General features: G+C 41.0%; 1 protein-coding gene across 1 annotated transcript in view; it reads right to left on the bottom strand.

The window, feature by feature from the left end:
- The window catches only part of SCYL1 (SCY1 like pseudokinase 1), a 1,581,020-nt gene that overhangs the window by 94,766 nt on the left and 1,461,705 nt on the right, over positions 1–24,549 (bottom strand). The window contains exon 16 of the mRNA XM_044075764.1: positions 21,590–21,898. Coding sequence (XP_043931699.1) covers positions 21,590–21,898 — 309 coding nt within the window. The remainder of the gene's footprint in view (positions 1–21,589; positions 21,899–24,549) is intronic.

Here is a 24,549-nt window from a genome sequence, read left to right as displayed (position 1 = left end):
TCTCTAAGAATGCAGTCCTGCACTTAAGTGGACAGGTACCACCGGGCCTCTCACATTTACATGAGATAGAATTACTGAACTGGAAGCCCTTTTGCCCCCCCCATGAGGCTTCATGTCCTCCTGGACCCAGGAAAAGAACGTCAAGTATGACCATCAACCTGCAGCAGTTATACCTAAAGGCTGTGCAATGAGATAAGGCTTCCAGTGTGCATGCTCCTGCTGACTGACCAGGAAAAGAGTGGTACTTACACCCCAGGATGTATGCTCAAGGTGGGTGTTGAGAGGTGTAATTGCCCTGTATCTATAGTCATCTGTGAAGATGAAAGACTGCTACAAAATCGAGCCTTCACCTGTCGAGGTTCAGTTTGCCTCATGCAAGGATCATAAGTCCATTTCTGAAATTAACTTACTACCAAATATGCTTGAATGAGGACTACCCACCCATTTCTTTGTTCTTCTGCCACATCTCAGACAGAACTAAGGCTTTGTGCAGAATTCTCCTACTGATCACCATGCCAAAAACACTCAAAAACATCCATCCTCCTAGTAGAATGGCTGCTCAAAATTGCTACTTTTAACATCAGTGGGTGGTTACTTTAAAATGAAATGGCTTTTGTCAGTGCTTCATATAATGCTTACCTTCTAGACAGTGCATACAATGACACTGAGGGCCTTATTTCTTGTTTTGATGATGATAAAAGACACACGGAAGGTCTTTCCTTGGTGTCCCACACACCTTGCACTTTTATTTCTCCTGAAACTTTTTCCAAGCAAAATATGAGGCACCTGTGGTGACGGACTGCTTTGGAACAGGGAGGGTGAAGGGGAGACCCGGAGTTAAGGATATTTGCTGTCTTCACAAAGTGATTCCTCTTCTGAAAACCCCCAGAACTGGGATGTGAAAAGACAATGGATGTTGGTGGTGGGACCAGAGAGACTTTAGACACCATTGTATCTTTTCTCATGTGGAGTCTTGTCAAGAATATACAATGGATGTTGGTGGTGGGACCAGAGAGACTTCAGACACCATTGTATCTTTTCTCATGTGGAGTCTTGTCAAGAATATCGTGAGACTCATACATGCTACGATACCCAGAATCCTGAGGTATTCCACTGTAATGACCAAAGTCTGCATGGAAAACATTACAAAGATTTCTAGATATAGATCTATTTTTTTTTCCTGTGGCAGAAAAGCTCTTAGACCTGAAGTATCTAGCTGACACCCCCAGGAACACAATCCTGTGTAAAGGAGTAAAAAAAAAAGGCTTGAATGTTTTCTTGGAATCCATGTTTGTGTAAGACATCTCTCACCCAAGTGAGACATTCCTGACACTTTGAAAAAGACTCTTCAAAGATAAACAAACAATCTAAATATGGAAAAATGTGCACACACTGTAATCAACAATGAGATATAATCTGAGCTAGACACTTGTGAACACTCTTGTTATAGTGGATGGTCCAAAGGGTAATGCAGAGAACTGAAAATGTGATCCAGACAAACAAAACCTTAAAGAACGCCTGAAGTCTTGATGAATATGGATGTGATGAGTTTTTTTTAAATCTAGTGTTACCAGAAAACTTGCATGAAAAAGAAGAGGGAACAGGTTGAGAAGGGACATCATTTTGAATTTTGGCACTATATCAAAAATGGGTTTGGAAAAGAAAAGACCCAGAACTGGTCTCTGAGCATTTTCTTTCTTTGGCACTCCAGTCCCTTGAATAAGAAAACCTTTCCCCACCTGGGAACAAGGAACTGGTTCTATCATACCATGGGGCAGCACTTGATGCAAGACAGGTAGAAATAAAAGAGAGTCTGTTCTGGTGGATTAGGGATTACCACCTGGAAAGAAGGCAGGAATTTCCTCCCACTGTCATGTGTAATCTTGACAAATTATCTACAGAAAGAATTGACTGAAAGTACCTTTTGCCAAAGAGAAAAGAGGAGATTCAGACTTTCTGGAAGGGAAATGGGACTGACAGGTGGTGGTGGTGGGGCAAAGTCCCATAAAATTGTCATTCTGACTTGTACTGTCCTTGTTTTGGGAGGTTCCAGAATTTTTTTTTTTTTTTTAACTCCCAGTTGTCATTTCTTCTTAAATGTCTGTTTACCTGCATTTTGTTGAGACTGCTTATTTTGTTTTTTTTTTCCAAAACTGGATGAGTGTTACAGCATCCCTTAGAAATTTTAGAAAAGGAAGGCTGAAAAATCTTAGAAATTCCCTGTATCAACCTAGCCCTTTCATCACACATTTTGATCACCTCTGCAGCAGAGGGGCCGAAAACTTAAATCTCTATCCAATGGAGAATTTAAAACCTCATTTTTATCATCACCTGAGAATACAGCCAAGCAAACTTCCTCAAAACAGTATCACTGACCATAGCCCTGGAAGATGTATCAACTGACTCATACAAACACACTAAACAATGAGCAGTGACTTGTACCATAGAAATAACTATTATTTAAAACAGATTTTTCCTCACAAGAACAAAACTACAGGCAAAACATTCCTCATACTTTCACAGTTATGACCAAACTTTAACATAGGAGTCTGACAATTCAAAATTCTGAAAATCAATGATGCAGAACCATAGACTTTTTTATCCGTACTTACAAAGAATATTCCCATCCTTATCAGAAAGAGTAGGACTAGAATTAACTAAATGTTTAGCAGCAGTTGGATTAACTACAGCTAAAGCTACTGGGTAAGGTTTGGGAAGAGTGTATACAAACTTAAAAGACTGAGGAACTACATCTTACATGCCTTTTTATGTGAAGACGGCTGAACATCAGGAAAACTACAGGTAGTAATACATGTATCCTCCAAAGCTAACAGAAATGTAGGAATGTATGAAGTTTCTGAAAATTCCTTCTGTAACAGCGGATAGTATTTTCTGAGGGACTGTGAAACTCCACTGTTCTCCCACTGAAAACACTGACACATTCTGGCAAGAGTCTCAGGGAAAGAGAAACCCTACACGGAGTGTGAGAAACTGAGCTTTCCTCAGAGTCTGAACCAGAAATCTGAGAAGAAACCATGCATCTGTCCCTTCTTCCTGTCCTGATTTAGAATCTTTTACCAGAAACTACTCTATGAGGGATCAGTAGCCTAACGTAAACTACTCTTGTCTAAGAAAATCTGAGAAGGATTAAATACATGTTTAATTTCCTGTTTCTTTTTGACAGGAAAAATGGGGCCAACAGTGTTATAAATGGCAACAGCAGCTTACCCAGGGATGGGGACAGCATTCTGACAAAACAGGGAAGCCTTCCATGTTCCCTCTTACAAGACTGACAAGAGTGGCTCTCCCTTGACCACTGAGGGGACCCCAACAACTGCAGAGGACATGGCTAACATCCAGTCCATAGTGGCTGTAGGTACTACACCAGAGGGATCTGGGGTAAAAGATGAATGGTCTGAGGTAAAACTAACGAGTAACCCACCTATGGCTGAGGAAAATTGTTAGCCTGTTGTGGTGGCAATGGCTTTTTGCTTAACTTTTTCTTTTTGTGGCTGGCGGAAGGACTGACCTTGGAACCAGCAATTTGTTCCATGGTCAAGCCGAAAATGGTGCATCTTTCCTCGAGGAAACAAGCAGTAAAAAATGGTAAAACTTTAGTGTCTTTAAATGTGACTTTTTCACATAAAAACACAGTAAAAAGCATTTTAATACACTTTACCAGCCCCATAAACAATTTTGCAACAAAAATGTTTTTTTTTTTTTAATTACTTTAAGCAATAGACAGGAAAAAAGAGCACTCTTGTTTAAAAGTACAATACAGTCTTGTGACAGTCCATTAAAATAACTTTCCCAAACAGGAGAGTGTTATTTAAAATACATTTTTAATGGAATGTTTTGCCCATAGGGAACTTATCTGGTCAGCAAAGGAGAAGCACAAGCTGACTGCCGATCCTCGAAAGCTGCAGAGAATACTTTTCAACAGCAGGAAAGCTCTGAAGGGCATGGCACTCAACCTTGTCTTTTCAGTCAGCTCAATCTGAGCTGACTAAAGGTTTAATTGCATGGAAGGTGTTCTATAGCTTTGGAAGCTGGATGGCTGTTATATCCTATGCAGCATACAAACCTATATAATCTAAGGCTACTGCAGCAGTGATCAGTATGATGAACATCTGCTATTATGAATCAAAACTCTAAGTTCAAAGAGCTGAAAATGGGAAATATTATCTTTAACTGTTGTCATTAAGGACCTGTGTTTAGATAATAGCCATGCTGGAAGAGAAATTATGCTCATTAGCAAAAAATATCATTTATCTTCGCCTACAGAGAGGTACCATACTTATACTTAGTCTTGTCCTGTTTTGCTTTGCACAGTACTTTCTGAATGAGAGGAAGGGGAGGGCTCTGAATCAATGGAAAGGAGACAGTATTTGAATCAATGGAAAGGAGACAGTATTTATTGTCCAAACTACCTTATGAGGCATGACAGAACAAAAAACTTTCCCAGGAATTCATTAAAGCGGCTAGCACGAGCCATATGGCTCATGCTAAAAAGGCCCTTATCCCTCAACATGCACATTTGCGATTCAGAAACATGTTGGCCACTCACTCCCTCTCCCTCCGCACACACAGGTATACACAACATAAATGAAAACACACACACAATCACACACCACGGTCCCAGTACCTATCTCTAACCTGTCTGCTCAACTGTTTTCCCCCATCTCATAAAAGTTAAAGTGGCGTGAAGGCACGTATCCAATATGCCCTGGTGGATAGTGGCTAATATGCCTCTGGCATGACAGCTCTAGCTAAAGAATCATAAGTACACTGTACTCTGTGAACTCCCTTTTTTGTCCACGGCAGCAAATAGCAACACTTGTGCTAAAACACACTGCAAATTTTCCTGTCTATACATTAGAATGGAACTTTGATAAGAAACAATAAAAGTTACATAACATGCTAAGTATACCTTTTACCATATTTTTGTAGTAACCTAGAATTCTTAATAAGTAGTAAAAACACAAAATAGGTAGACTTCCCAACAAATGCAGGATAGGCCTTTCAAGAATAATATAAATTATAATATAAATCCTATCTATCTAAAGGAGATTTAGGCATTTTCTAGCCTTTTTGGTGCAGTAGACTATGAATCTGAACATTGCTTGCTTGTTTATAAAAACATAATGTATACAAAAATCTCAGCATCTCACTACATTTCTTTTTCCAGAGAAGAAGGATTCCCCACAGTCTAACTGAATAAAAAGCTAAATGCTTCCATAAAGCAAGAATATACCTTACCTGAATACTACGAATATGGTAGCTGTATCTGCATCATATAAAATGCCCACTTCAAAAAAATTGGTCAAGGAGATGATAGTACTATTCATTTCTTTTAATCTTCTTAAAATTTTCATGGGTATCTTGAAAAGCTTTCATCCCTGTGTTCTATCCATGGACTCAGTCCAACAAAGGCACAGCCACTGCTATTTCAATGCACTTCCCTGCATTTTATAGAAAACATCTCTGCAAACTCCTTACAATAAAAGTAAAGAGGCAGTAAATAGTGCCAGATTTAGAGGTAGCTATATTTGGCCCAGCTTGAGGAAATACTCAATCTGATATGATCATAAGAGATAATAATGTAAGTACCAACTTAGGAGCTACATCTAAATCAACCCCTATTTTACTGCTGCCTTCCTTTGACTGCTCATCCTAAAAGAGGGGAAGGAGCTGTTTGTGAACTGTAGCAGTCTTTCTGAGGAACAAGGTGGGTCCAACGCCTGGGGGGGGTGGCGGGGTGGTAGCCTTAATCAAGCAGGTGTTCGAGAAAGTACAGTTGTGTACACTTACCATAAATGTAGATGTTCGAGTGTATTCACTGTTGCAGTCATTACATTTGGGTAATATGCTGGCAGGTTGCCCTCAGTTGGACTGATTAACAAAGTCTTGGGTCCTGCGTCGGTTGCTGTCGCTTCTTCCATGACGTCAGGTCGTCAGGGGTATAAAATATGCAGCCGACGCTATTACATCAGTTTTTCTTTCCCCAGATGTCTGTTGCAGTCATTACACTTGGGTAGAATCCCAAAGCTATGGTTGGGAGGATGGATTTATACAGTATTAGGAGCAGCTATAAGGCCCTGCAGGACAGCAGTGGCAAAGCCAGCTCTGGAAAAGCCAGCTCTGGATTTAGAGAAGAGAGGTAAATGGTAATGTTTGGTGAACGTATGAACTGAGCTCCAGGTAGCAGCTTCTAGAATGTCTCTGGTAGGAACCCCTCTGAGAAAGGCTGCAGAAGTAGATGCAGCCCTGGTGGAATGAGATTGATCCCCTTGGGGATAGGTTTACTATGGTGCATACAGCAGAAATGAATACAATGGCTTATCCATTTGGAAATAGTCTTCTTTGAAATCGCCTTTCCCTCTGCCCCTGCAGCAAATGCCATCAATAGTTATTCAGATTTTCTTAGAGATTTTGTCCTGTTTAAGTACAATCTAAGTTGTCTGTGTAGATCCGATGAATGCAGAATCCGCTCACCCTTGTTCTGTGGATTGGGAAAGAAAGTTGGCAGATGAATGGTCTGATTAAGAGTCAAACTGGATACCACCTTAGGCATGAAAGATGGACTGGTCCTGAGAGCCACCCTGTCTGGATGAAAAATAATGAAAGACTCCACTGCCATAAGAGCCTGTAATTCTTCAAGCTGAAGTGACTGCTAAAAGGAAAGCTGTTTTCTGGGAGAGAAACTTTAGGTCTGCAGTAGCAGCTGGCTCAAAAGGAGGTACAGTGAACTTTTCCATAGCAAAATTGAGGTCCCATGCAGGAGTTGGTGCTCTCCTGGGAGGTCTTAAATTTTTGGCCCCCTCTGAGATACTGCTTTAGCAGAGGATGAGAGAAGAGGGGAGGTTCTGTGTTGTAATGAGCTGAAATGGCAGAGGCATGGATTTTTATGGAAGAAAAAGATAGGCCCTTGTGAAGCATCTCAGTTAAGTACTGCAGAATCTGAGGAATATTGGGCATTGCTGTGCTTATTCCTTGAGATTGGTTCCAGGCACAGAATCCCTTCCATTTGTCAGCATAAGATTTTCTAGTACTAGGCCTTCTAGCCTCCAAAATGACATCCATCACAGGTTTGCTGAGGGATGCCAAGGGTGAAATTAGTTGATTAGCCATGCTGCAAGATTCAAAGTTTGGAAATGAGTGTGCAGAATTTGGTAGTTCTGCTGAGACAGTAGGTAAGGTGTCCGAGGCAGGTGCCACGGAAGGTGTGACACATTGCGCAGGAGTGGGTACCAGTGTTGGCAAGGCCAGTCTGGAGAAATCAGAATCATTTTTGTTTTTTCCTGTCTTTTAGTAAAACCTTGGAGAGCAGAGGCAGAGGGGGAAAGGCATAGACTGATAGTTTTTTCCAGCTGAAGGATAGAGCATCCACTTTTCAAGCCTCTTTGTGATAAATTATTGTGCAGAATTTGTCCAACTGATAGTTCTGGGGTGAAGCAAATAGATGCATGTCTGGGCTCCACCATCTGCGTGTCAACATTTTGAAAACTTGTGGTTCCAGTTTCCATTCGTGTGGGTCCATAAGATTTCTGCTTAGTTTGTCTGCCAGAGTGTTTAGCTTTCCTGACAGGAATTGAGCTTGTATTTGTATTTGATAGGTCAAGGCCATGTTCCACAATGCCATGGCTAGTCTGCAAAGGGGGTAGGAATGAGTACCCCCCTGCTTGTTTATGTACCACATAACTGTGGTGTTGTCTTGTCTTTATCATTAGTTATCCTGGATGAAGGTAGTCATTGAAGGCTGTCAGCGCATTCTGTTCAGCTAGCATCTCTTTCTGACTGATATGTAGGTGCATTTGATTTGGGCTCCATTTGCCCTGAATGCACTTTCCTGCCAGATGAGCCCCCCAAGCATAGTCTGATGAGTCTGTAGCAGGGTTTGGGCGGCAGGGGGTGGAGTAAATGGCAGTCCCTTGTTTTGGTGACAGGCCTCTGCCCACCATAGGAACTCTAGTTGCAGGCAAGGTATAATAGGAATCATTGTTTCCAGGCTGTGTCAATGTTGACTCCATAAACTTTTTAAGCACCACTGTAGTTTCCTCATATGCAGTCTTGCATATGGAATTAGAAGAATGCAGGAGGCCATGTACCCCAAGGCTTGCAGAATTTGTCTTGCAGACAGCAGGGTTTTTGTGGCCACCTGTTTGAAGTAAGTCACTAATTGAATTTGCTTTTCTGGCATAAGGTAAGTCATCTGGGCAGTTGTATTCAAGCTTGCACCCAGGAATGTAATTTTTTGAGAGGGTACCAGTTGTGATTTAGTTTCGTTTATGGTGTACCCTAGACAAGTTAGAACCCTTTTTACAAACGCCAGATGCTTTAGAAGAATGTCCTTGTTTTCTGTCTGAATTAGACAATCGTCCAGGTATGGATATATTTGAATATTTTTTTGCCTGCAAAATGCAATTACTGGAGCCAGGCACTTTGTGAAGACCCTGGGTGCAGTAGATAAGTCAAAGGGCAGTGCAGAGAACTGGTAATGCAAGTAGCCTGCTTTGAAGCGGAGATATCTTCTGCAGGATTCCCTGATTGGGATATGCAGGTAAGCCTCTTTTATGTCTAGAGTTACCAACCAGGCATCTTTGCCTAGCATAGGTAGTAACTGTTGAAGAGTCAGCATCTTGAATTTTGGAATGTCCAGAAATGTGTTTAGAGTGGATAAGTCCAGAAATGGACGCCATGATTTGTCTTTTCTGGGTACCAGGAAAAGTCTTGAATAGAAACCTTGTCCCTTTTCCTCTTCTGGTACTGGTACTGGTACATGTTCATGAGGAACAGAACTTGTTTCTGGGCCTCTGCCCACTGATTTGTGGGCAGATCTGGCCATCCGTTTGGAATTGGCAATGTGTGGAAATGAACTCTGTATCCCTGGGATACTATATTTAAAACCCATTTGCCCTGGGTAATAAGTTGCCAGTTTTGTGCATGAAGTGCCAGTTTCCCCCCCAAAAGGGCGGCTAAAAGGTAAGTGCTCGGTGATTGTAGAGGGAAGTTATTGAGACTGTTTACCATAGGGAGGTACCTTGTTGTTTCCAGATTTGGAGGTGGAGGCGCCCCATTGTTTTGTTTTAAAAGTTCCTTGTGACTGAAATCTGGAGCCTTTGGAATGTCTTGATTTGACTTGAGCTGCTCTCGAGGGGACTGGAAAGGACCAGTTCTTAGTAGGCCAGTGCCTACTAAATCTTGGAGGTTGCACTTGTAAGAAATCTTTCACAGAGATTTTGGCCTTAGATTTGAAGATGGCGTCAATTTAATATACAAATCTTTAGCCCTGAAAACACCCACAGAAGCCGGTGCCTGCACAGCGGCTCCGGACCCATCTAAGGTAGAGACATCCGCAGGTTCAATACTTAAAGCATCTCGCGGCATATTGGACTCCGAATGGGTCCCAGTAGAGGCCTGAGAATCAAAAGTAGCGGGCATCAGGGGCTGCGAAAGCGCTTCACTGAGTACCGGCGAACTAGCGACTGGCTTAGGAGAAGTGTAGTCAGTTTTGGATCTCGACGGCCTGTCTGTCTTTTTCTTTGCATTTTTTAGGTATTCCGGTAGTCTGACTGCTAACCGACGTCATTTCTGGATAGTTAAATCGTGAGCCAAAATATTTACAAGCAAAAATGTACCGATGTTTAATGGTTGTTGTGTCTTTTGGCTTTTCCTGGTTAGGGGTCGCCACAGCAGAACTCCGGTCCGCTAATGACTGGCAGTAGATTTTTACGTGCCGAGTTGCCGGCCCTGATGCACAACCTTCAACGAAGGTACGCCCATTCACGCATGTCTCCACACAGAAGACGCTCTAGCTGAGAATCGAACAGGACAACGTCTTACTGTGAGGCGACAACACTACCGCAGCACCAACACCGCAGTCTTAATAGTGCGTTGATTAAATTTAGCACAAAACCAACAACAAGGTACGTTACGATCAGAGCCTAGGCAAGGAATACAGTACAAATGAAAATCCTTATGAGGTATTTGCTTCCCACAAGTAACCTCCTTACCTTTATCACTAAACAAAAAATCAAAAATCCCAAACAAGCAACTTATCGTACCAAATACAACAAAACAGATTTTAACCTAGCATCCTTTCAAAATGAACTCAAAGAATATAACTGGTCCACTCTAAAATACCTCCCAATTGATGAAGCAGTAACCCATTTTAACAATACTTTCCTACTGATTCTAAACCAGCATGCCCCATCCCGCCTAGTCAGAGTCAGTTCCAAAGCAGCCCCATGGCTTTCCAAAACAACTAAACAAACTATGCGGGCTAGAAATAGACTGTGGTCTAAATGGAGGTCAACAAAAAACCCAATTGACCATCAAAACTTCAAATACCTGAGAAACAAAACAAAAAAGCTCATCTATCTGGACAAGAAAAACTACCACCTTCAATACCAACAAAACCAACACCATAACCCTAAACACTTTTGGTCTGGAATAAACAAACTACTCCATCCAGGCAACACAAAAACTCCCACCCCTGCTGGCCTAGTAGAAACTCAACCTAACATTATAGCCAACACCTTCAACAATTTCTTCTCTCAAACAGTCACCTCACTTGCAAGTACCATGACCCCCCCCCTACCCTCCAAACTATCCCCACTCAGAACAGCACCGATAAGCTAAAGTTTAATACTGTCTCAACAACCTATATACGTAAACTACTATGTAAACTCAAACCCTGTACCCCTTCTGCAGACAAGCTTCCAGCTGAATATCTGCAACTAGCATAACTGAAATAGCCTACCCAGTCTCCATCTTAATAAACAGAACCATAACTGAATCCAAAATCCCATCCTGTTGGAAAATCTCCCATATCATTCCCCTTCACAAAGGAGGAAATTCTAACGAACTCTCCAATTTCCGGCCTATTGCCCTTCTATCACCTCTATCCAAAATAATGGAACGCTGCATACACCATCAACTTCTACATTATCTCTTGAATAACAGATTGCTTGTAGACTCACAACATGGTTTTAGACCCTTCCACAGTACTTCTACTGCCCTTCTCTCCTTCACTGACTCTATCAATAAAAACCGCAACAACAACCTGTTCTCCTCTGCACTATTCCTGGACCTCTCTAAAGCATTCGATATGGTCAACCACAAACTTCTCCTAGATACCTTACAATCCCTCTCACTTGATTCACAAGCAGTACAGTGGTTCAACTCATACCTGACCAATAGAAAACAAGCAGTCCTCTGGGACAGCCATCTATCTTCCCAACTCCCAATTACTATTGGCGTCCCACAAGGATCCATCCTAGGTCCCTTACTTTTCTCTATTTTCATAAATAACCTGCCCACTTCCCTCCCAACCTCTACCTGTATACAGTATGCAGATGATTCCACTCTCATCTGCTCTGCTTCTTCACCAACACAACGCCACTCTGCTACCCAATTGGTCTTCACTGCAGCAGAAAACTGGTTTCAACATATTTGTCTCCTCCTAAATCCCAAAAAAAACAAACTACTACTTTTCACCCCAACCTCTAAAGCCACCCCTATCACCTTTTCAATAGTATCAGGTAATGGCACTGTCATCAAACCTGACTACTCCACTAAGCTGCTAGGCATCACCATAGACAATCAGCTAAATTTTGACTTACACATTGATTTAACTATAAAGTCAGTCAATAAAAAAATTGGTGCCCTTTACAGAATTAAGCCCTTTCTCACCGCCACTTCCCGAGTGGCTCTCGCTAAACTCACCTCATCTCTACATTATTGTATGCCTCTCCTTCCTTTATCAACATATCTAAATCTAATCTTCAAAAACTGAATACCGCCTACCACAGTATAGCCAGATTTGCTACTGCCTCTCCATTCCAAACTCATCACTGTCTTAATTTAAAGAAACTAAACCGGCTTGAACTTCCAAACCTAATACTCCTACAGCAACTAATTATCACTTTTAAAATTCTACATTACCCCTCCAACACACCCACACTAAATAAACTCATCACACCTTATAAAAATCTCACTACACTTAGATCTGCCAACAAGCTACTAGTTACTACTTTGAAATCTCATAATAAAGCAGGCGATTCCTTATTCGCAAACACTGTAGGTTCATATTGGAATAAACTTCCCACAGAACTGACCTCCCTAGCTTCAGGTCATCTCTTCAGAAAACAAATAAAAACTTACCTACTAACTCACTGGCTATGCCCCTGCTCCAACCCTGACTGACCTCAACAATTTTTTTTTTACTCTCTCCAGTCCACTCCTGTATCTTTTAGCTCTTCTGTAGTAACTTAAACTGTCTTCCACAGTCACTAGTTTGTACCATCTCTCTTCTGTTCAATTTATTGTTAGACTCCCCCTCTGCCCATGCTGTTATTCTCTCTTATTCTCTCTCTCGTTTCATCTACCTGACCTCTAATAATTCATACTACCTTTGTATTTCTCACTATCTCTGTTTCTTTCCACCTTACTTTTCCTACTGACTGATCCTTAGCCTTACTATCATCCTAACATCTGTACCTTTAGAAATTGCATCTCTGTCAACACTCCTTTACCTCATTTCTGCCTTATTCCTATACTCTTACTTCACATTATCTGTTACACTACTTACCTACATATTTTTACTTTTTACCTACCTTTTTCCTGCTTTCAGATAATACCTATTTGTTGAAGTAGAACCTATTTGTTGTCATACCAGCTACTAGTGATATTTTTTTAACTTATAATTGTCGTCTTATGATACTAAAACTTTTCTACACAGTACCCATCTGAATTTTGATTGTCATCAACTCAGATTAGTACAGAAAAAATATATATGCATTTGATATTGCCTTATTTTATTACTTTTTATTTGTATAGTTTGTTTATTTAGTAACCTCTTAAACTGTATTGTCTTAGTCTGATAGTGGAGATTTTCTCCTCGGGCCTCTGCTGAAAATGGACATGTATCCAGCCAGACTAGCCCGGTTAACAAATGTAAAATAAATAAAATAAATAAAATAAAAATGCAATTATTAACTTTTACTGACATCGGTAAGGAGCAAGAAAAAGTTTCCCCAATGGGATACTCAGCGTTTAGTTGAAGACTTCAGTTCTGAAACTCAAAAACAAATATTTCAGAGGTCTGCTGACTGGCACTTGCGAACTGCTTCTGCTTCGGGCACAGCGCGGCAAGAAAGACTGATGTAATGGTGTCGGCTGCATGTTTTATACCCCTGACGTCATGGAAGAAGCAAAAGCAACCGACGCAGGATCCAAGACTTTGTTACTCGGGCCGACTGAGGGCAACCTGCCAGCAGATTACCCAAATGTAATGGCTGCAACAGTGAAACACGAAGAACATCATGCACTTCAGCAGGAGAATACATAGTGGCTACAGCTATGATAGTTGGATTAGGACAATACTAATGTCCTCACTGGTGAGATACTGACAAGGACACACGCAAATGACGGTCTTAAAAAAATGGACTTGAGTCCGACTTTGGAGGCTTGATGTTTGACAGGGATGGGGATAAAAAGCATATGGAAAAAAAAAAGAAAAAACAGAAGTAGGGGCATCAATTTAACCTTGTTTGCTTGTGCATCTCCAATAAGATGCATTTTAACCCTCTATCCTGTCTGAGAAACTCTGCTACTTGGAAAATTACTTTGTGTGACTGCTGAAAGTACTGAAATTGCTGTTAGCTGACTTACTTTATACGAAGCCTGATCTGATATAGATGACTCATTTTATGAACGTTTATGATTTCTGTGTCAGACATTTGAGAACCATCAAAGATGCCCCTGTTTCTTCCACACATCTCAGGACTTCTGATTTTTATGACTATTAGATGCTGTCAGACCTCTCAACTCTCTATTTTGGAGGAACATTCTTATTTTTTGGCCTAATTTATCACTGCATAGAATGTCCCTATTTTCAGAAGAATATCACAATTTTCAGGCTTGAGTTGCCCCTTCACACAATTTCTGAATCCCCCATCATCACGTGTGATTTTTGAGGCTGTCTAGTACATAGAAAAGCACACTACATGATCAACATATTAGTGGCAAAAATGATATGAAGAAAGAGGACACATCTTTCTTCTCCCTTTATCTAATGCAGAAATAAATGACCTTGTATTGCAAAAAATCTACATATTTTACAATGTTGTTTTGATCGTCACTCTACTTTTTTTGTAGTATCCTTTATTCTTCCTGAAGGTGGAAGGAGTTATGTGCCATTTGATATTCACATTTTACGCTAATTAGATGCCCAGATTTTTGGCTGGATGCTTCTACTTTTCAAGAGCCATTGTTCCTATTTTCAATGCTTTCAGGTTGAGAGGCATGGATACTGCCTCCTTTTCTGGTAGGTTTTCAATTAACTTCTTCCTCTTCCATGTTTTGCTTAGAAGAACCAAAGAGTTTCTATAACTTTTTCTCATTTAACTATGATGATAATGCTTTCAATCTCAAGAGTCTGGTCACTTTAATGAATTTCAAGCACAACTTTATGCTCAGAACTAAAATAAAATAAACAGCACATAAAAATTTTTGGGGGGAACCTGTCCACCACAAGCACATTTACTTACCAAATTGGAAGTGAAAACATACCCACCTAACAAAAGTCTTCTGAAAAGTTTGTTTGTTTGTTTGTGTCTTTCGGCTTTTCCCGGTTAGGGGTCACAACAGCGGAACTCCGGTCCGCTAATGATTGGCAGTAGAGTTCTACGTGCTGGGAAATTGTAACCTTGAAGGAACTCCGTAGATGCAATGAAAATAAAACAGAAGGTATAAGGTCTAACAACCAGCTATAATCTCAACAAAGTAATAGTTTTAAAATACCAAGGAACTGAAGTAGGTGCACTCAAATGGTTCTCTACTGTAATTTTTAGACCTGGAATTATGGGGAAAATAAAGAAAAGCAAAACTAAAGGAGAACAGTGAATGGCGATAACCACTGTTCCCCTTTAAAGCTTACCTGCATCCCCCACGCTCATACTGCTTACACTAACTCTGAAATCACCATACTCTGAGACACAATGATGTTGGATTTGTGCAAGTTTCAGTTTCTGCACATTCAGGATCTCTATTTTGGAACTCACTCTTTCCAGTCTTGTAATTTAAGTGTTACTCATCCGTCATTACTTATATGGCAATCTCAAGCCACTGAATGTCAGAGTTTGTCATAAGTGAATGCCACAGTTGCAACAAAGATGGCCATACCACTGCAACTTCACTAGTGAATAAACCCAAATCTCATGATTTATTGATGCGGTGTCCATCCTTGAAGAAAGATCCCCTGGTGTTTGGAAGAGTACAATGATGACAGCAGTGCTCGTCAAGCTTAAAAGGAATACAAGGGCATGCATCTGTAGCCTCTACCAAAACCCTCTCTTAGGATACCAAAGACAGGGTCTCCTGAGACTTCTCTGTTTGCAATGATAGCTGGTACAAGACAGCATCCATTTCCATGATTATGAAGGCAGTGTCTCCTGTATTATGGTTCTCCTCAGGGGTGACAGCCATGGGGGTGGCCACTCTAGAGACAATACCACAGAGCATTTTGAGAGGGCCACTAGGAGACAGTATCAATGTAAGGGTTCACATGAATTTTTTTTCTCTGGTTAGTTTTCAATCATTATGACTGAAAAGCACAAAATGTCTGTACTGGAAAGCGAAAAGGGTGTCCACCCAAGGAGGCTACAAAGAATTTCCCATGGGGAACTGCAATAATGATGTGCAAAAGGCATCAAATGCCATGTCCAGCAGCACCAACAACATGACACCCCCCCAATCCTCAGGTTCCCCACCTGGAGCTTGGAATTCCTGATGTTCTCTATGACGTCATTAAAGTTCAAGAAGCGATGACATTTGCTCAACAACTACAAAATTACAACAGGCAGAAGTACAACCTTAGGTCTTACTCTGAAGATGATACAGCTTTCACAGAACTCTGAAAAAGGTCTGGGCCTGATTGAGTAGCTCTGCAGAGATGGTCTCTGAGTGAAGCTCTTTTTTTGAGGGTAAGGCTTATGAGTTCTATGCCCTGACATGGCCAGTGACCACACCATGCACCCTCTAGTGCTCAGCAGCATGCCTTCTAGAAGAGTAAATGCAAACATTCCATAGGCAGCCCTAAAAAGAAGCCAGTACTGCAAATTTTGAGTCTGCAGACTTGTCCTCTTGGTGGACTTACCTGACACCAAGGAGGAGGAGGCAAAATCACATGACGCAAAACAGCACAACTCCCCAAAGTCTACAGGAGGCTTCTTTTCTTCTTCTTAGTGGGTTGGGTATGACTACAAAAAAGGAAGGACTCAAAGGAAAGGTAATAAAGGTCCTCTACAGAGAGCTTCATCCTGCAGTCATCCACTTGGTCCTCAGTGAGCTGGCAAAACAGAACTTCCCCAGAGAAAGTTCACCCAGGATATGGTTACCGAGCTCTCCTCTCAGAAAGGAGTCTTAATCATTTTATGCTGTGCAAGCACATGCCTAGGCCTGCAGGCCTACTAAAAACATCAGAGCAGAGGAAGCTACAATGGGCAACATGTCCATTGTGAAAGCTATAAACACATGACTGACTACCTCTTTTTTTGAGATACAGGGATATTAACATTTTCCAATATCTGATCCACTTCAGGGACTGGAATCTGGACAGGCAGGACAGACAGACAGTTGACAGTCATGTGCCAGAATAAGGCAAAGGAGAACACTCTCTTGTCCATCCTGTCTAAAGCTTCAAACTCCTTTGTCTGGCAGTAAGGTGACAAAATGTTGTGGGGGTCTTTCCCCATGCTGGACTGAAGAAATCACACAAGTCCATTCTAAGATTTCTTCTCAGGATCTCACTCCAAAAAGGCAGAGATTTACAGAGGGTTTTCTGCCTTCTTGGGATCACAGGAAAAAGAGCTGTATGCTTCCAGGATATAGATATCCCACACCTAATGATAGGTCCAGTAATGGGGATCCTTCAGAAGATAGTCATTAAAGTATTTCTGAGGAAAAGGAATACAGGCAACCAACCAGTCAGTGGTGGACTTCATAAACCTTAGGTTTTCTCTTAAGATGGGATCAGCCACTTGAAAGTTGTACATACAGAAGGTGCTGTTAACCTTACGTGTGCACTGATAACTGCCTCCATGTCCAGCAGTACCAACAACTTGACCCCCCTCCCAATCCTCAGGTTCCCCACCTGGAGCTCGGAATTCCTGATGTTCTCTATGACGTCATTAAAGTTCAAGAAGCGATGACATTTGCTCAACGACTACAAAATTACAACAGGCAGAAGTACAACCCTAGGTCTTACTCTGAAGATGATACAGCTTTCACAGCACTCTGAAAAAGGTATGGGCCTGATTGAGTAGCTCTGCAGAGATGGTCCTCTGAGTGAAGCTTTTTTTTTGAGGATAAGGCTTATGAGTTCTATGTCCTAACATGGCCAGTGACCACACCAGGCACCCTCTAGTGCTTAGCAGCATGCCTCCTAGAAGAGTAAATGCAAACATTCCATAGGCAGCCCTAAAAAGAAGCCAGTACTGCAAATTTTGAGTCTGCAGACTTGTCCTCTTGGAGGACTTACCTGACACCAAGGAGGAGGAGGAGGCAAAATCACATGATGCAAAACAGCACAACTCCCCAAAGTCTACAGGAGGCTTCTTTTTTTCTTCTTAGTGGGTTGGGTATGACTACAAAAAAGGAAGGACTCAAAGGAAAGGTAATAAAGGTCCTCTACAGAAAGCTTCATCCTGCAGTCATCCACTTGGTCCTCACTGAGCTGGCAAAACAGAACTTCCCCAGAGAAAGTTCACCCAGGATATGGTTACCGAGCTCTCCTCTCAGAAAGGAGTCTTAATCATTTTATGCTGTGCAAGCACATGCCTAGGCCTGCAGCCCTACTAAAAACATCAGAGCAGAGGAAGCTACAATGGGCAACATGTCCATTGTGAAAGCTATAAACACATGACTGACCACCTCTTTCTTGGAGATACAAGGATATAAACATTTTTCAATATCTGATCCACTTCAGGGACTGGAATCTGGACAGGCAAGACAGACAGACAGTTGACAGTCATGTGCCAGAATAAGGCAAAGGAGAACACTCTCTTGTCCATCCTGTCTAAAGCTTCAAACTCCTTTGTCTGGCAGTAAGGTGACAAAATGTTGTGGGGGTCTTTCCCTATGCTGGACTGAAGAAATCACACAAGTCCATTCTAAGATTTCTTCTCAGGATCTCACTCCAAAAAGGCAGAGATTTACAGAGGGGTTTCTGCCTTCTTGGGATCACAGGAAAAGGAGCTGTATGCTTCCAGGATATACATATCCCACGCCTAATGATAGGTCCAGTAATGGGGATCCTTCAGAAGAAAGTCATTAAAGTATTTCTGAGGAAAAGGAATACAGGCAAACAACCAGTCAGTGGTGGACTTAATAAACCTTAGGGTTTCTCTTAAGGTGGGATCAGCCACTGGAAAGTTGTACAAACAGAAGGTGCTGTTAACCTTACGTGTGCACTTATAACTGCCTCCAGGTCCTCTGACTCCTCAAAGGAAACAAAGGAAGACCTTTGCTATGTCCCATTCCTGGGCTAGGCATTTACATGCATGGGTGATGTATTGGAATGAATATGTAAAAGACAGGTACAGATGCCTGGTTCTGTGACACAGATGGGTGGAACCCTGACTGACATACAATCACTACCGGAGTTCAGTAAGCTGCCCAAGCACCTGAAAAGCCATGGAGGGAAATGGAAGGAGAGAAGGGGTATGACCCACTCACCTCTCACAGTTCTGGGGTGGGAGGCACACAGCTGGGGGTGGGGGGCATACTGCCCTAGTTAAGACTACAGAAAACCTCTGCCTGTACTTCGGGGGGGGGGGGGCAGCACTGCCTGACAGGAAATGACCCTTGTAGAAGTGAGGGTACAATCTTTGCTGTAACCCACTCCAAGCTCCCTCCCAACACTATGTGGGACCTGTGCAGGGACAGGGTAGCATACAAAACAAAATATGAACACTCCTGATGACTGCCAATATGATAGACACTTCTGCTTGGCTCTTACCTACGTGATAGAGGATGTACAGGCAACATGACAATGACAGGGTTTGATGGTCAGCAGGCAGCTGGGGTAAAAAGGACAAAAAAAAAAAAGACGGGCAGTGAATGTTCAATGACAACACCATCAGTTTAGAACATATTGGCCAATGCTTGGGTATGGAATTGAGTGTTGCACTGGGACTGGTACTAGTATCAGGCTATGTTTCCTAAGGCTGTGTTGTTGTATCCACAAGAACACAGGTTCATATATGTGTACTAGGCTAAGGGCCCTGGAGCCTTTACAAGCCTAGCCCACAGGATTACCCTGGCATCGTGCCACCCGACCTTAGTTCCCAGTGCCTCTGTCAAGAAAAGCCACTGCAGTGACCACTGAGGAAAATTTTCTATTTCCCATCCACTCATCAAGAGTTCTCTTGAAAAGGGCCAGTCAGGTGCTCTGCTTGACATGTATGGGAAGTCTACTCCATAACATATCCCACTAATCCTCAAACAGCTGCCTAACATCAAGGGTCTGAACTAAGAACTTAGTGAACCCTCCCTTAACCTGGGCCAATGAGCACTGCTGGACTGGGGAAGGCCTAAGGAGAAGAGTCGGCACACTCCTAAGTAGTAACAGCAAGTTTCTGCAAGGTGATTCAAGCGCCACAATCTGGGATACAGACAGTCATGAGAATGCTCCAGTCACTCATGTGAAAATGGCAGGGACTACATCCTGAAATACATAAATGAATCCAAAGTGATAAGCTGGAGTAGACCACCTGCAAACCCCTTGCTGTCCTCCATGAACTTGAGCCCTTGCTTTATACGGTAAGCGTATGACACATGGTGACAAGGACAGCATCTTGTTTACAAGACTTATCACTGAGGTATGACTGCTGCCTCCCCTCAAATTCTTTAACATTCTGACAGTGTTCTGAAAAAGAAGTAGGACTGCCATTTTCCCAGTGATCCCTGTTCTGTGCATTTTTTAAATGCCTCCATTCCCTAAGTGATGAAATGGGCTAGGCATTTCTTCTACCTATGTCTACAGCTGCCTAGGCTAAATCACTGTCACACAATACTTCACGTCGTGCTCCTCTCCTAAGCAGTAGGGACTGCTAGGCATTTCTTCTACCTATGTCTACAGCTGCCTAGGCTAAATCACTGTCACACAATACTTCACGTCGTGCTCCTCTCCTAAGCAGTAGGGACTGCGCTGTCAGGTTCCCTGGTTTATTTGACAGCTGCAAAAATACTTATTACAGTTCCATGCTTTAAGCACTGAATGTGGGAATTTTTCCATAAGGAATGCCTGGACTGAGATCACAACCATGTGAAGAGTATGAAAAAATTGCTGGGTTCAAAGATTACGTGTGTCCTATTGAGGCATGTGACAGCAAACAACACAGATGCCCTTAACATCAGAACTCCACAAAAAATGATGAAACAGAATGGAACAGAGGATGAAACTAATCAAAGTCCTTCCAAGAAGGGTACTTGATATCACATCAGTACACTAAAGGAAGAGTGGTACCGATAAAATAAGCTGACACAGATCTGAAATAATCATGCCTTGTTATCTAAAGGTATAAATGTTATAGGGAGGAGTGATATACAATGATGTTCACAGGCAGAGGAACCAAAGTAGAAAAACAAGTAATTATCCAGTGAAAACAGCAACACAACCTAAATGTAGACCCATCACAGGCAGCAGTGGAGACCCCCATTACTCAAAAATGAATATAGTCTTGAAGCATTCAAGCGATATGGTACGCAATATGAGGAACAACTGTCAGATGTACAAACTGGTTTTATAGAGGCAGAGACATTTAGAGATCAAACTGTCAACATCCACTGGAAATCAGTTCTAAACCCTGTTCTACTTTAGGAAGATGCTTTAACACTATAAGACCAGAAGAGTTTATACAGACAAGGTCTACACTGAAATGAAGGATGACTTCTTGGTTTACAGAAGTAACTCTAGGCTACAGTTAAGGCATGGCCCCAGAAGTTCAAGTAGCAAGTAACTGAAAGCTTGGAAAAGTGTGCTGCCAGCAATCAACTATCCAAGTAATCATTATGAGGCATCTAATAAATACTCATGCAGAAGAAATGTTTGGTCCATGCATCTTTATATCCTGAGATTCCTGTGGGGCAGGTATATGAAGTAGTTTTTAAAACACATGGGAATATGTTCAGGGCAAATTTAACAAACCTTAATGTTTAGAAAGGTGTAATGCTTATTAATTTCTCAGTTTTCTGTACTGTTACTACTAAGGACATTTTATACTTTACAGCTTTTTCCTAATGTGGGGACAAAAAATGCCATGACATTACTAGCAATTCCTATACAACAGTGTGATGTGGGAAGTCGCAATGTACCTGATAATGACTTAAGAATGAAGTAAGCCACAAAGGTAGACAAATTTTAAAGGAAACACAGAACATGAAGAACACATTCACGCAAATTCCCTACATATTAAATTATGGGAGAAAAATGTATAAATGACAAATAGGCTGCAGGGAGAAATACTGTCATTCTGTTAGTTTTCAGAAAAACAAAAAGAAACAAATTTTCAGAAGGGTCATATACCTGACTTCCTGATGTCTTCGGAGAAACTGCTGACAAGAAATCTTCTTGCTGCTTGCTTTTAGTAGTTTTGTCCCAGTCATATTCACTTGCCAGCTTTGTCCCTTCAGGAATTGCAGCAACATGCTGTGATTTAGAAGCTTTTGATTTATGTGACCGGTTGGACCCAAAATCATCATTACCCCAATTGTCCCATGTGTCATCTGTAGCAGAAGTTTGACCTTTATGGCTGTCTTCCTTCTGACTAGACCAGTCATCAAATGCTTCCCAGCTTGAACTCTCCTTCTTGGACATAGAAGATGAAATGGGCACCTTTAGGAAACAGTAACACAGTCAATACAAAGTTTAATTGCACCCATAGCCTTATTCACTCACAAACAAAGAAAGATATTAATTAAACATGCATATCACTATCAGTTTATCTCTTTGTTCTGCCTCTGATTTTGCATCCGTATTGCCCTGAGGGATTTCCCTTGTCCATTGTTACATACCTTATAGCTGCTATACACAGAGTCATCTGCTTTTACCATGTCAAGTTGTTGTTGGCTTCATTGCTTTAGTCATCATCTTAGGATGTATTTGCAACACAGCAAGTAACTGTTTGAATGACTAACACCTACTTTTAATACTTGTATCCATGGCTTATATCATGGTTGAAAAAGGTCCTTATTTCCGCTTACTCAGTTAACAAAGAAATAAATAAAGAACGGTTGTGCCCTTATCACCCTGGTAATGCTTATGCTACAAATCAGCTGCAACTTTATCTTGCCCCATACTGATTCTCACTACTGTGATGTTCTACAAGCCAATTATAACTGCTGCATGGGCTCTTAAACCCTGCCATTATACCAATACTTCTGAATGACTGCCAAACAGTCCCTTATACTCACAGAACTGTTTGAGAGATTTTACAGTGTTCGTGTTGAATCCAGGAGCCTACTTTCAGTTTTTACTTAGCCAAGTTGCAATTAAAATATCACTTTAAAGATATAAACATGTTCTAAAATATCCTCCCTCTCATGTACATGTTAATTATCTTTTCAAGTCTGTGTCACCTAATATTCATGCATCTTTGACATCCAGGAGTTAGACATGAGTATTAAACACATCTTATTTATTTTATTTGGTAAGCTGAAAGGTGAGCTGAGCCTAAGACTACTTTCGGCAAGACCTGGACACAGAGGCAGTTACAACAACACAGAGTTATTTGCATTACAAATTACAGAAAAAAGAATTCTGCCACATTTTTACACAGAATGCATGAGATATAATGATCATGGAGGTTCACAACATTGTTTGCAATTTACTGTACATTTAAAGCTAAATGTAAGCTTAAGATTAAGAACCTATTTTTGTTTGCTCAGGCTATTTGTGCGTGTAAATATATATATATATATATATATATATATATATATATATATATATATATATATATATATATATATATATATATAAGAGAGAGAGAGAATCAAATACTTGAGGTTCTTAGTCCCTTCTTGGTTTTAGACACAATGTCTAGCAACCTAATTCCCTTTTTATCCCCTTTTCCCTTTCCTGGATATAATTCCTTATACACAAAATTACATAACTAGTTACTGACAGACACCTTCTCATCCAGAATGGAAGTTTCTAGTTGCTATCAGTTTCCCAGTCATGAGCCAAGTGTTCCTTGTAATGAACAACCCTCTATTTTTCTTAACTCCAATATTTAAATAGGAAATTAGTACTGAGTTACAATTCAAAACTAAACGTTATCGTTTCACATGAGCTACATCAAGCAATATGAAGCACCTTTGTTAAAACTCAATACTTTTAATGAACTCCTTTTGCCTGGCTCTGAAAACATCACTATAGTACCTTTACGTACAGAGGGACTGCAGTTTAATATGATTGGTTATTTGCTGCTAGATGGGCTTATCTAGGAGAATACAAAAATGGTAATTATCTCCCTTAGATCACACAACAGGATGACCATTACATCATGTTAGGCTCATCTAGGAGTCGACAACAAAACTGGTAATTATCTTAAACAGGTCATGTCACAGGATGTCCATTACACCATGATGTAATCCATACAAAAGTTAACAGTACCCCTAACCCATCACTTTACAAAATGAGTCTAATGGCATACCAGAATCTTCTGCAGGAAATATGTTGCCAAGTCTCAGATGATAATTCTACATCAGCTGTATAAAAACTCAAGTTGTGAATGAACATGTATTATGAAAATATTCTTTAGGAAAGAGGCAACAATCTTTGCAGCATTACTGCACATGTAGACAGCATACCTTACAACAATTTAACCAAACCTGGAGAAAAACTAGCATATGCTAATAGAAGCATGTGCTACAAAATGGGCAAAACAAAGCTTAATACAAAGCTAAAGATATCAGCACCTGATAAGAAACATACTTTGCCAAGTCTGATGAAGAAAGCAAACAATGCATCTACCCAGCCTTGCACCAGACTTTGCAATAAATGAAAAAAAAACATGCTGCAAAAAAGAAATACATTTCATCTTAATTCTTATGTGATAGGCAAAAAAAATTGCACTAATACTGTGTGAAGTACAACTCAACATGTATTAAATGTTCATATACTATTTATATTTCATAATTTTCATATTTTTCTAAATATCAAATACAAGTAAGGCAGACAGAGAAATATAATTACTTGGGGCCAGATTCCAAAAGACTTGTTGTCGGTGCAAGTGACTTACACTTACAATAAGTCTTTGGTAATCTGGCTCCCAGCGTAAGCCTGCTTTACAGATGAGCTTTACACCAAAGTAAGTCACTTACATTGAGAATAAATCTTACAGAATCAGGGCAGGTTTACACTGCAGTAAATCATTCACATGAAGAACAAGACTTTTGGAATGTGGTTTTTAGTCTCATATGAAACCTTACAGCCTGGAGAACTTGCACTGATGACAGTATGTATTGTAGCTTGAGCAGTTACTG

The sequence above is a fragment of the Protopterus annectens genome, chromosome 6.part1, assembly GCF_019279795.1.
Source record: "Protopterus annectens isolate FY-2018-M chromosome 6.part1, PAN1.0, whole genome shotgun sequence".
NCBI lineage: Eukaryota > Metazoa > Chordata > Ceratodontiformes > Protopteridae > Protopterus > Protopterus annectens.
The sequence above is the reverse complement of the archived record's forward strand: the minus strand, read 5'-3'. Positions and strand labels throughout refer to the sequence as shown.